This window comes from Rhipicephalus sanguineus, chromosome 9, assembly GCF_013339695.2.
Source record: "Rhipicephalus sanguineus isolate Rsan-2018 chromosome 9, BIME_Rsan_1.4, whole genome shotgun sequence".
In the NCBI taxonomy this organism is placed as follows: Eukaryota; Metazoa; Arthropoda; class Arachnida; order Ixodida; family Ixodidae; genus Rhipicephalus; species Rhipicephalus sanguineus.
Window position 1 is genome coordinate 147,344,575 of NC_051184.2, and position 12,892 is coordinate 147,357,466.

At 51.3% G+C, this 12,892-nt stretch overlaps 1 protein-coding gene across 1 annotated transcript in view; it reads left to right on the top strand.

Moving 5' to 3' along the window:
* LOC125759995 (adhesion G protein-coupled receptor B2-like) overlaps positions 1–12,892 on the top strand; it is a 120,167-nt gene that overhangs the window by 20,461 nt on the left and 86,814 nt on the right. Inside the window, exon 3 of the mRNA XM_049419542.1 lies at positions 8,968–9,117. Coding sequence (XP_049275499.1) covers positions 8,968–9,117 — 150 coding nt within the window. The remainder of the gene's footprint in view (positions 1–8,967; positions 9,118–12,892) is intronic.

The following is a 12,892-nucleotide window of genomic DNA, read 5'->3' on the forward strand; positions in this document are numbered from 1 at the left end:
GCGCCCAGCGGGTTGGGGCTCTCGTTGCTCGTAAAACTTCGACTCGCCAAAAATTTTGGTTCGATTGAGTCGCCTGAACGTTTACGATGGCGCTCCACTCATCTCAGTGGCGTCCGGGAATTTCAACTGCTTGGGAAGTTCAATAGTCGCGGAGACGACGCGACGAACAAAGCACCTCTGCCGCTGCCACCCGTCCGCCCGAAAGCCGAGGCCTGCACGAACTGCTGGACTCCTGGCCACCGCGCTGACGTCTGCACCAAGCCCAAGTCCGCGCTCTGCTGCCGCTGCGGCCAAGCCCACAATACAGTTGAGCCCCCGACCTGCGTCCCATGCTGCATCCTTTGCAAGGAAGCCCACCTCACAGGCTCGCGCCCGTGCAAGCTCCGGTTCGACCGGACCGGCCCGTCACCCTCGACCCACTCTAAGCCCCAGCCTCCCCCACCAGCGCCACCCACCGGGCCCATCCTGAAGAGCTCCTGGCCTTCCCGCCCCCACCGCCGATCTACATCTCGTGGTGCCCGTTCTACCAGCCACCACCGCTCCGTCTCTTTCCCGCCCCTGCCCAGGCCGGAGGCGTTCACCACCCCCGCCATCGCTACCAACACCACAGCCAAACCACCGGTAAGCTCGATAACGCAGCCACACAGGTCGGACTCCAAAATCGCGGCTCTCGATTGATGCCCAGCAGCTCCAAATTCAAGAGCTGTCGCTCCAGATGCAGCCCGCGCTGGCACGCCTGTCCTCTCCCGCTCCTCCTCCTCCTTCCCCAGCCCCCGCACCTCCACGAACGCCGTCTCCGCCGGCGCCGCTGAGGAGTCGATGTACACGGCACCCTCGGCTGCGTCCTCGCGCGCGTCCTCCCCCACCCGTCGTCCACCGCACAAACGCCGATCACCCTCCTCCGACGCCATCGCGCCACACGAGCGTGATGTCGTTTGCGAAACAGCCTCCTTCTTGGAGGCGTTCGAACAGCGCTTCATGGCCCGCTTCGCACGACTTGAGGAGCGTGTCGTCGCTATCGACACGCGCGTGGCCGCCATCGAATCCCACCTTAGCGCCTTAGACACCAGAGTTGCTGCCTTAGAAGCCCGCCAGAGCACGACTCAGGCCACCCTCGCGCATCTTTCGCTCCCCGCCCCACTCACCCCGGCACCTACTCCAACTCCGCATGGTGTCCCTGCCATTCATCATGGCCAGACACTACCCGAACTTTAATCTCTGGCAGTGGAACTGTCTGGGGTTCTGCGGCAAGCGGAGCACCCTGCAGCTCCACCTCCAGAATATCCCCCCGACACTATTCCCTCTGTCCTAGCACTCCAGGAACCCCTAGCTCCCGTAAAACTGCGCGATCACACCTCCTGTCATCCGCCTTCTGAGGCCCACCCAAACGTTGCGACGTTGGTGCACCGCAACCTTACTGCCGTGCTGCACCAGCTGAACGTTTCGCACTGTGCCCATCTGCTCCTCGAAATCCTTCCCCGCCGTCGCACTGAGGCAAGCATCTTTGTTCTCAATGTGTAGAGCCCTCCAAAAGCCGCTTCAGCACCTCTACTCCTCGTCCTACGCAAAGCGCTTTCCTGCGCTGGCCGCAACGCCCTAGTTATTCTAGGCGACTTCAACGCACCCCATACCAGCTGCGGCTACCCCCAGAATGCCCGCAAAAGCCACTCACTTTGGAATTTCATCCAAAACGAGTGCATTTCAATCCTTAATGACTTCGCTCGCCCTACCAGAATCGGATCTAGTGTCCAGCGAGACACCAATGCGGACCTTGCCCTCGCCAAACATGTAGCCGATCCATTCTGGACTAATACGGGTGTCTCCCTCGGTAGCGACCACTACGTTCTCTGCACCATTTTCCCACTCTCCTCCCTTGCTCGCACCTCTACTCGTCTTACCCAGATAGCGGACAGGGACCGATTCCGCTCCATTCGTCTCACTAATTCCTCTTCTTCTGCTCTCACCGGCCTCTCTGCTTGGACTGAGACCCCTTTGGCGGACGTCCGCTCTGCCACATCCACAATCCCTGCAGCGCCCCACTCCTCTACGGCAGACAGCCGTCTGCTGCACCTCTGGGAGGCCTATCACGCTGTCCACCGCCGGTGGCAGACCCAGAAGCACAATCGGCGTCTGCGCCTCCGTTTGGCTCGGCTCGCGTCGGAAATGGAGGAGCACTGCTCTCTTCTACGACAACAGTGGGGTCAGACCTGCGATCTTATGGCCGGCAACCTGGGCCTCCGCGACACGTGGTCGCTTTTCAGGGTGCTGCTAGACCCCACACACACCAAAGCTTCCCAGCGCAAGGATATCGCCCATCTCCTTCACTCTTCCCCACTCACTGATACTGAATTCCTGCCGGCTCTCCGGGACCGCTACCTCTGTACCGAACCCTCTATTCTACTTCCCGCTTACACTGGCTCCCCCAACCCCGACCTTGATGCGGACATCTCCTTGGGCGAGGTTCGTGCTGCGCTATTCACGCTCCGCACGACCTCGGCCCCCGGGGCGGACCGCATCACCAACAAGGCACTCCGCAACCTGGATACCCCCTCCCTCGAAGCCCTTACTGACCTTATCAACACACATTGGCAGGCTGGTACTCTTCCCTCGTCCTGGACCCATGCACGTGTCTCTTTCATCCCCAAACCTGGCAAACCTATTTCCCTCGAGCACCTCCATCCCATATCTCTCACCTCTTGCCTCGACAAGCTCTTCGAGCACATAATCCTGGCCCGCCTCCAAACCTATTTGGATGACCATGACCTGTATCCGGACTCCATGTTGGGCTTTCGTCCGCAGTTGTCTACCCAGGACGTCATGCTCCAGCTCTCCGAGGACGTCCTACACCCCTCCCACCACAAACGCACTCGAGCTATCCTGGCGCTGGGCCTCACCAAAGCATTCGACAATGTACACCACACCGCCATTCTGGACACTCTCTCTTCCCTTGACGTCGGACTCCATGTACATGCTTACATCACCGCTTTCCTCGCCCACCGCACAGCCGAAATCTCATACGGCCCACTTTCTTCTCCTTCCTTCTCCCTTGGAACAAGGGTACTCCCCAAGGCTCTGTCCTGTCACCTATTCTTTTCAACATTACCCTCTTCCCACTTGCACGTGCCCCAAGCACTATTCCAGCTCTGTCACATGCTTTCTATGCCGATGACATCACCCTTTGGGTGACCACCGGCAATATTGGCGACATAGAGGCCACCCTCCAGGCGGGTGTGGACGCGGTGACGACACACGCCCGAGCTATCGGGTTGAGCTGCTCCCCGACCAAATCAGGGCTTTTGGTCCTTCTGCCTCGGGGGATGGCTCCCCTGTCGCCTTTTCCACTCACCGTCTCCGTCGACGTTCAGTAGGGTTGAGAGCTGGGCTAGTTGGTGAGATATCATTTTAACGTATGGTGTAGTAGCGCGAAAGTGTCGTGTTTTTTGCTTCTTGTCCTCTTTGTCCCCGTCGAATTTGCGCTACTACACCATACGTTAAAATGAGGTCTCCGTTGACGGCACACCCCTTCCTCTCGTCTCTACCCTACGGATCCTCGGTCTCTTTCTTCAGTCCAATGGCAAGCACACTACCCTCATCATGCAACTCATCAATACGGTACACCAGACCATGCGCCTCATACGCCGCATTGCCAACCGTCACCACGGCATGCGCGAGCACAACCTCCGCCGCTTGGTCCAGACCTTTTTTCTCAGCCGCTTCGTCTATTCTATTCCATATCTCTTCCTTTCTCGCAGCGAGGAAGACAAAGTTAACAGCCTTATTCGCCAGGCGTATAAGTCGGCCCCGTCCCTTCCCACATCTACCTCAACGGTTCGGCTACTGTCGATGGGCGTCCACAACTCCCTCACGGAGCTGACGGAGGCCCATCGCACGGCCCAGCTCCTTCGCCTCTCCCGCACCCGGCCTGGTCGCGCACTTCTTTCCGCCCTTAAACTCGCCCCTCTTATGCCTCTTCCCACCTCCCTGCCCATCCCTTCCCATGTCTCCTCCCTCCTAACCGTTGATCCCCTCCCTAAGAATATGCATCCTGAGCACCACCCTTCCCGTAGAGCCACGCGAGCCTCCGCGCTCTGGCGTAGGTTCGGACGGCAACCTGCCGTGGCTTATGTGGATGCCGCCCCGTACCGCCACTACACAGCCGACGCTTTTGCAGTCACCGGCAACTCCCTCCGACCCACTATTACGGCCTCCGTCTGCACTTCCACCTCTTTCGAGGGGCGAAGAGGCAGCTATCGCCCTTGCCATCACACAAACCTCCGCGGAATACATTTACTGTGACTCTAAGCCTGCGGTATACAACTACGCAGTTGGACGGGTGGCACCCCCATCCGCCGGTATCTTGCGTTCTGGTACCACTCCCTCTCGCCCCATTTATATCATCTGGGTACCTGCTCACGCGGGTCATCCTGGCAAACGAGCCGGCCAACTCCATCACTCGCGATTCGACTGACCGAGCAAGCCCGCCTTCGCCGGGAATGGACACGCGCGACGCGCTCAACAAGCTCAACAAACTCAACAAAGAACGCAGCGCCGTCGCCGAGCACGCCGAGACGTTTGACCACAAAATAGACTTCGACGGAACGGCCATCCCAGAAAGTGAAACCAAGTGGAGGAGGAGGTTGCTACTGGAGTCGTGGCACATACAGAGGACCACTCAAAATATCAATCGTTCCCTCGGAACTCTCCCCCCAGTGTATGCGCATGGGCTACGCTCCGCGGTAATGCGTGGGGTCGTTAACCGCCGCAAGAGTGCCTTAAAGAGGCCGCTGCCAAGCCGCCGCAGTCCCCCCTGAGGAAGGAACCAAGCTGGTTCCGAAACGTCGGGCTTTTACGTGTTTTCGTAACTTTGGTTGGAGAATAAATATCAGTTATCTCAGCTCCTCACGTACCACGACATCACACTGAACTACCGCCTCTCTCACCTCATTTTCCCCCCACCGCACAAATCCCTTTCACAGCATCACCAACACTCGTGGCGCCAACTGCAGGCCCACACCTTCCTTACTCCCGCACGTCTTGCCCTCTTCCACCCCGGGACATATTCACCGGCCTTCCGCTTATGTTGCAGCTCCAACGCCAATTATGATCATATCTTTTTCTCATGTCCGGCACACTTGCCCCCTGCCTCTTGGCCAGGGTGTCGGAACGAAATGTTTTTCGTTTCGGTTTTAGTTTCGTTCCAGCGCAAAAAGTTCCGTTCCCTTTCTGTTACGGAACGAAAAAAAAACGTTCCGTAACGGTTCGTAACGGTTTTTTTCTTTTTTATGAAAAAAAAATGAAGGTAAGGCAATCTTAAAAAAACATTGCATTTGTGATGTAGTTTTTGCCCTCCTCTTAAGAAAGTGGGGCAAGGGTAAAACACGTTCTTCAGAGGAGCGGAAGTAACTGTATCACGTATTCCTACCAACTAGCACAAACCAGTATTAATTTCAAAGTCGTAGTATTTATTTTCTCAAAAGACAAACACGAATTTGTTTAGTGGGCTCAATGCTTTGTGTCAAAGGAGTGAGCACGATGTCAGAAGCAGCACGTCATTGAGAGTACTCTCTGATGTGCGAGACCGCTGTTCTGATAAAAAGATCGCCAGGCCTGCGCGGAGCACCCATCACAGTCACAGCGAAAGCTGGAAGAGCGAACTTTGTAGAGCCTCTTGTAGAGTCTCTTGGGGCAACTAATACAAGTACACATGCAGTGGCGTAGTGTGTACAATGTACACACTACGCCATAAATCATCGCAATTTTTCTGAAGTAACGAAGTTCCCACTAGGCCATTTTTCGTCATTCTTCGGAGAATCGTGGTACCCGCTACACATCTGTAAGGCATTATGTGCACTTTGTGCTGTGGCTGATGATGATGAAGAATTATGGCTGAGCACTTTGCAATGGGTGGGGAGCAGTGTTGCGGAATGGGCGCCTCCATTCCATTCCAATTCCATTCCGGTGAATCAGAACTTGCCGCAATTCCATTCCTTTCAATTCCTCGGAATGAAAAAACGTAGCCCATTCGGATTCTGGGAATGGCCGGGTAGTTCAATTCCATTCCTGCAATTCTTCAACGTAGGAAATGCATGTTGATAGTTTTATCGAGTTAAGAATGAATGCCCCATAGAGCTGATGTCATCAGATGCATTAAGAACTGCAAAAGTACGCAAAACACATTACCAAGGTCAAAGGATAGTAGCTTGGTGACATATCTCGTGCAGTACAACCACCCTACTAATTCGCATAGGGGAATTCTCCCGCTACCTATAGTATTTGCATGGTCAACATGTTTGAACGAATGGTGGTGTTTCAATATTGTTTAAGCTTAAATATGTTAATGCTAAAATGACGACATAGCGTATTTTATGCTGACAAAAGTGCCTTTGCATCGAATACGGAACACTGGGCCGCACTGCTCGTCAGCACTCACGCTTGTCAAGCGCGCCTCGCGAGCATGAATGGGGTGAGGAGAACTTTCTGTGTTCGCCTGTGCGCAGGCATGCAATGTCTTCCTTGCCGCAAAAGGTATTTACGTGTGTCAGGTACTAAAGTAGTCGTAAGATAAAGATCAGGCTGTGCATAGAGTATTCACCACTTTCGTGTGGGGGTATCAATGGGAGCCAACGCGCAGGGGTAATTTGTTTGTCCCTTCGGTATCTGCTGGGATAATGCATTTGTTTGTGCACTAACTTATGCCTCGGTTTGTAGTAAGTGCGTTGCTTATAAATGTATCGTGCTTGTAATCAGCCAAGCCATTTAAAAAAACTGCTTGATTGTTAATTTGCGAGGCTCTTACTTACTAACGTTTGAAGTTTGAAAAACAGCACGTCGACGAAAACGTGCTCTATTTTCGGAAAAAGACGTAATTGCATTCCCATTCTATTCGGTGCAAAAGGCGCTTTATTCCATTCCCATTCCAATCCGGGGTCGCGAAAATGTCGAATGATTCCGGAGTTATTCCAATTCAGGAGTGGCAACTCCGCAACACTGGTGGGAAGCATTAAAACACACACTCTTTGCGCTATTAGCATTGTGCGATGATTGGTTGTTATTTTACTCTTCTGCCTCGCTATATTACATATATTAACGCGATTCCTTGCCCGACATGACGCCTGTATAGAGTATTTTTGCGATGGAGTTAAAAGCAACAGCGTGGCACTGTGGTGGAAGACCCGACTGCCACGCAGAGGGCGCGGAATAAAATCCCTTCCGATCATAGAATTTTGTTTCTCATTTAATTTTTTCTATCACGCGATAGCGATCACGTACACCGGCGGCGGCGGACAACTATTGCGCTAAAATCGGCTGTTGTGATCTCATAACAACTTTCGCTGCAACAAACTTCAGCGCCGACAATGCCCTCTCAACTTTGGCCTGCTTGACAGGCGCGCAAAAGTCCACTTGCGTTAATATAAACATCTCTGGTTGTCACTACTTTTGTTTTTCGCACAATTTCAACATATCTTTGCCCTGGAATTCCTCTCTGAGGTACGCGCTAATACTACACCCTGAGATATTCTTACATTGCATGAGCTCAGTTCCGAATTACGAAATTTTCTCGTGAACCGAAAAACGATTGAAAAAATTTCGGTTTCGCTCCGGAACTAAATAATAGATAAAGTTTCGGTTACGTTTTGGTTCCGGTCAAAAATATCGTTTTTTTTCGTATTTCGTTTTCGGTTTTCGTTCCGTTCCGACACTCTGCTCTTGGCACTTAAGAAGTGCGCAGCAGTGGGAGGCTGCTTTGTCCAGCACCAGGCCGGATCTCCAACTTCGGCTGGTGACTTGGGCGGAGGACGTCGCGGCTAGGCATGGCCTGGACGCCACAACCGGCAGCCTGAAGGCCGCCCACAACGCTGCTTTTTAATTTTTTAAATGTATTTTTTTTACCTTTTTGGCCTTCTCAAAAATAAAGTTTTTCAGCACCACCACCACCATAGTACGTCTGATTGCGGGAACATGGCTTGCATCGACGTGGCAGGCACGTCTTAACACACTACACAGACGCTGCTGCATCGAGCGCAGGAGGACGCGTAAACACGTCGAAAAAAAAGCGCGACGTCAGCGTCATCTCTAATATAAACGCGAAAGCGCATAAAGGCCTCCAAGATTCGCGCGCACTATCTCGGAGGCAACGACGCACCGTTGATGGTCGCGCAGCGCGCATGCCCGCGCGTGACTGCCGCGTCTTCCGCGACAACGCGGGCAGCACCTGTTCGTACCTGTGCTTTAGCGTACGTTCGTATCAAACGTCAGGGGTGCAAATCGGTTCGCAGGAACCGTACTCCAATACATTGCAGGGTAATGGGCCTTGGCCGGGACCACAGAAAAATTCGTATCACCCCGAAATTCGTACGAGCCGTGATCGTATCACCGAGGTTTTACTGTACTTCGCGTAGCAGTACACGTGCAGACGCTCCGCCCCCGTAGCTTTCCCTTCATTGCCACAGAAAGTTGTCCCCGAGTATAGTCTATTCTGGAAATGGGTGTCTTCAGTTTCGATACACAATTTTCATTAAGTGATCAGCATGAGCGATAGGAATAACAGGCGTTCCATCAGTTTCCCGCACAAAACTTTTTCCGGTCTGAGCGTGTTTCCAGCCACACCGTTCCCGGTGTGCGTTCGCTGCACCAAAGAGACGCTTTGTGACTCATTGTCGGAGCTTCCAAGGTCTTCCGATGACAGTTCTTGCTTTGCAAGAAAAGAGTCGCGCGCTGCCCTCCCACCGAATTGTTGGGGTGGGCCCGTAGTTTGTAAGCGGTTGCAAGCTTGTATGTCGCTGTCATTCCGAGGCATAGATATTGCCGCTGCAGCCTTCTTCGGTATATCCAACGTATTTTCAGCGGTACACCTTTCAGTTCAATAGTACAGCGTCGGCTGGATTGCTCAATTTGCACAAGTATACTTTCTTGTGCTTTCAGCACTGAATTAAAAGAGTCTATCCCTTTGGCGGGTTTCACATTCAGCTGCTGGCTGGACCTGTCCCAGGGGGCCTCGTACACGACCACCGTGCCAGTGTGCGCATGCGTGCTGTTGCAGCTGTTCTTCCTGAGCGCCGCCTTTTGCTGCGCAAGACCACGGCGGAACTTGTCCTCTGGGCACTTCCAAAGAGCAAGGTAGCGTCTTTCACACGTTCTTTATTGTTATTTATTTTTAGGGGCGAAGCTTCTTATAACATCACCTTGTCGGTCGTTCCCCCGCCGTCGCGTCTCCCGTATCATTCAATAGATGGCGCTGTCCCATAGAGATGCATGCAAACTGCAGTTGGGTGACGATATACTAGATGGCGCTGTCCCATAGAGATGTGTGCAATGTGATGGTTGGGTGAATGCACGCTAGATGGCGTAAAGGTGCCAGGTGTGTGACCGGGCTAGTTGGTATTCCATATTGACGTGGACAGCGCGTGTAATACACAGGGACGAAGAAACGACGAGGACTAGCGCTGAACTCTTTTTGCGTGTCCTGCTGAAGGGTGGAATCCGCCGAACATCGCCTCGACATCCGTGGGTAGCTGTTCACCGCGAATGCAGTAGGCCAAGACCCGTGCACGGCAAATGGCGAGGGCGATCAAGGTGATGAGGATTGAGGGATGAAGAAGAACACAATTAACAGAGCCCGACGAACTAGAAATGAACTGAAGCAAGGTGTGTGACCGGGCTAGTTGGTATTCCATATTGACGTGGACAGCGCGTGTAATACACAGGGACGAAGAAACGACGAGGACTAGCGCTGAGGTGCCGACGGTGAGAGCAGCGACGAGGTGCCGCTGCTCTCGGATTGGCTGCTGCGCCCGTTATCTCTCATTCTCCTTGATCGTCGCTGTACATGAAGGAGTGCGCTTGCCGGAGCGTGCTGCTTGGCGGACCATGGACGACGAAGAGCGCCGGGTGTGGAAGGCCGCTGCGTCTCCTGCTCGTCGGCGGGATCCTGAGGTGGGAGATCGAGAGGCTGCCTCCAAGCGAGCGCATCAGTAATCAAAGCGGCGTATCACTTTGATTACTGCTGGGCGAAACCACTGAACATTTCACGTTGTAACCATGATTGCTTCAGGAGCTTCGCCCAAGCTCTTCATCATTCACCCGTGGATATGCTGTAATTTTTTCATCAGGCCCGTCTTGCTTGACTGATGTAAGTGTTGTGTTGGGTGGAATAGCATAGCTAAATTTAGTTTCTATAAGCACAGCATGCTACTCAGCTGAGACAACCCGCCACCTTTTGTGGTCGCTGTTTCAAAATATCATCAACATATCTACATATTTTCACGACATTTCCGTCTTGCAACCTCGATCTAATGCAAGACGGAAAGGTCGTGAAAATATGTAGATATGGTGATGATTTTTTGATTGTCTTGAAAGGAGCTGCAGGCGAGAACTTCAACCGAAATATTGCTGACGTAGTTAGTGTTTTTGAGGATGAAAGCGAGGGATTAAAATATACCTTTTAAGTCCCGAAGAATGATGAACTTCAGTTTTTGGCTATTAGGCTGCGTTTCTTTCATGACCATATATGCTGGGAGTACCTTCCATGGTCAAAGAAGGCGCTGCTTCCTTTTGATAGTGCTCACTCCAAGCTAGTCAAGAGGGGCACCGTAACGAATTGCCTTAACTCAGCCTCAACTAAGTCGTGTGTTCATGTTATGTCAGCCAGCTTTCACAATCAAATTGCCCGGCTCAAGGAAGCTGGCTATCCCTCGATGGTGATTTCAAGTGCTTGTGAAGAGCTGCTGCAGAAAATTAAACGACCAGAACGCAGCACTGCAGCAGAGAAGAAAACAAAAAAAAACGTTCATGTGATTCCACATATTCACCGGGTGTCCCGCAACATAAGAAGAATAGCGTCCAAACACAACGTTGAAGTGGTGTTTTCTGCACCCTGAAAGCTCTCTAAATTATGTGCGATGACAAATAAAGATTCACGATGGCAATGCACTACGAAGCACAGAACGCGCTACACGCGATGCGTTTGCAACGTGATTTACAAGATACCCCTTACTTGTGGACGCCCATAGATTAGGTCAATTCCAGGAAAAGAAGCACCGCCCTATTATCGTAAAATTCATACGGTTAAAAGACAAGTCTCAAATTCTTTCCTGTGGCGGGAAGCTTAAGGGCACATTGTTTGCTCTACGAGAAGATTTTTCTGCACGTGTACGCCTAGGTAGGAAAAAAACTTCATCTTAACGCACAGGAGCGAGGGCTTCCTTTCAAGATTAGATTCCATAAACTTGTAACTGGCAACAAGCGCTTTGTTTACGATGTTCAGAGTGATTCTGTCATTGAATTCACATCATAGCCACTAACACGGGATTCCACATACCCAGTTTCTGCTTTCACTCATGCCTCCCCAGTCTTTGAAGCCACTTATCACCACATGCATGTCGTGCTTTCGAATGTTCGTAGTTATTTACCAAAAAAGGACATCGTGGAGGCTCTTCTTCAGGACAACGATACTGACATTGCGATCTTTACTGAATCGTGGTTAACCCCGGACATTGAGAACGACGAACTTTTGCAACATACCACCCCCTTTGTTACTTATAGGTACGAAAGGACCACACGCAGGGGCGGTGGTGTATTGGTCTTTGTTCGTTCAAATATAGCTTCATGTTGCGTCACACCAAACTGCAACCTAGAAATTATCTGCGTTAAGTTGTCCCTCAAATCTTGTACGGACATACTTATAGCATGTTACCGCCCTCCAGACAGTGAGCACACCTTCACTAGCGAACTGCACTCGGTTCTACTTAATTTGACTTCCCGTTTACCTAATGCCAATTATATATTTTGTGGCGATTTCAACTTTCCTGAAATAGAGTGGAATCACTTAATTGCATCCTCACGATTAGCGAAAGACTTCCTTCAGCTCGCACTTTTGTACAACTTTACTCAGACCATACGTTTTCCCACTCGGGGCCGTAACATTCTCGATCTCGTTCTAGTCTCAAATCCTGACTTAGTTTCATCGGTGTCCGTTGGCATGGAACTAAGTGATCGCAAAGCCATAACATTCAACCTATCCATTCCCATTCCAAAAAAACAGCCAATAAAAAAATATATTAGGAGCTACAACAAGGCCAACTTTTCTGCTATTAACTCAAAATTAGAATCTTTCTACGAATGTTTTCATCGATCTGCTTCCTCATGATCAGTTAACGATAACTGGTTGCTGTTCAAGCAGCAAGTTCAAAATCTGATTGATACACATGTCCCACTAATATGTATTCGAGGCGACGCAGGAAAGCCTTGGTACCCTAACTCGCTAAGAAAGCTATCATGTAAAAAAAAAAGGTTGTATCGGGGTGCTCAGAAATTGTCATCAGCCTCCAAATGGAAGAAATACTCAGTAGGAGGGTAGCGAATTGGGCGAGTTGGAAAATGCTCATGATGGTTAGCGCAAACGCAACACAGACGAAGGAAGAAGAAACGACGACATAGCGCCTGTGTCGTCGTTTCTTCTTCCTTCGTCTGTGTTGCGTTTGCGCTAACCATCATGAGAAATACTCATATTGTTTGCGCGAATTTGCCAGTCTTTTGAGGCGCTGCAAACGCAAATTTCATCATGAGGATCTGAAAAAAATCATTAGTACTAATCGAAAAAAATTTTTGAGCATTTTAAAGCCAAAGAATCGGTCCCACAACATTACGCTTGTATATCCAGATGGCTCTGATGTTCCACTTGATCAGCGAGCAAATGTTATGAACACCTACTTCTCGTCTGTTTTCACCTCCGAACCTGTTGATTGTGCCGACGCCTCTCGACTTAAACTTTAGCGTAATGCCGCCGGTCGTTGTTACGGCTGAGGGAATCTCGAGTCTCATCATGAAATTAGGAACTTCTAGTGCTCCGGGACCTCACAATATTCCTGCGAAATTTCTTAAAAGTACCAGGGAT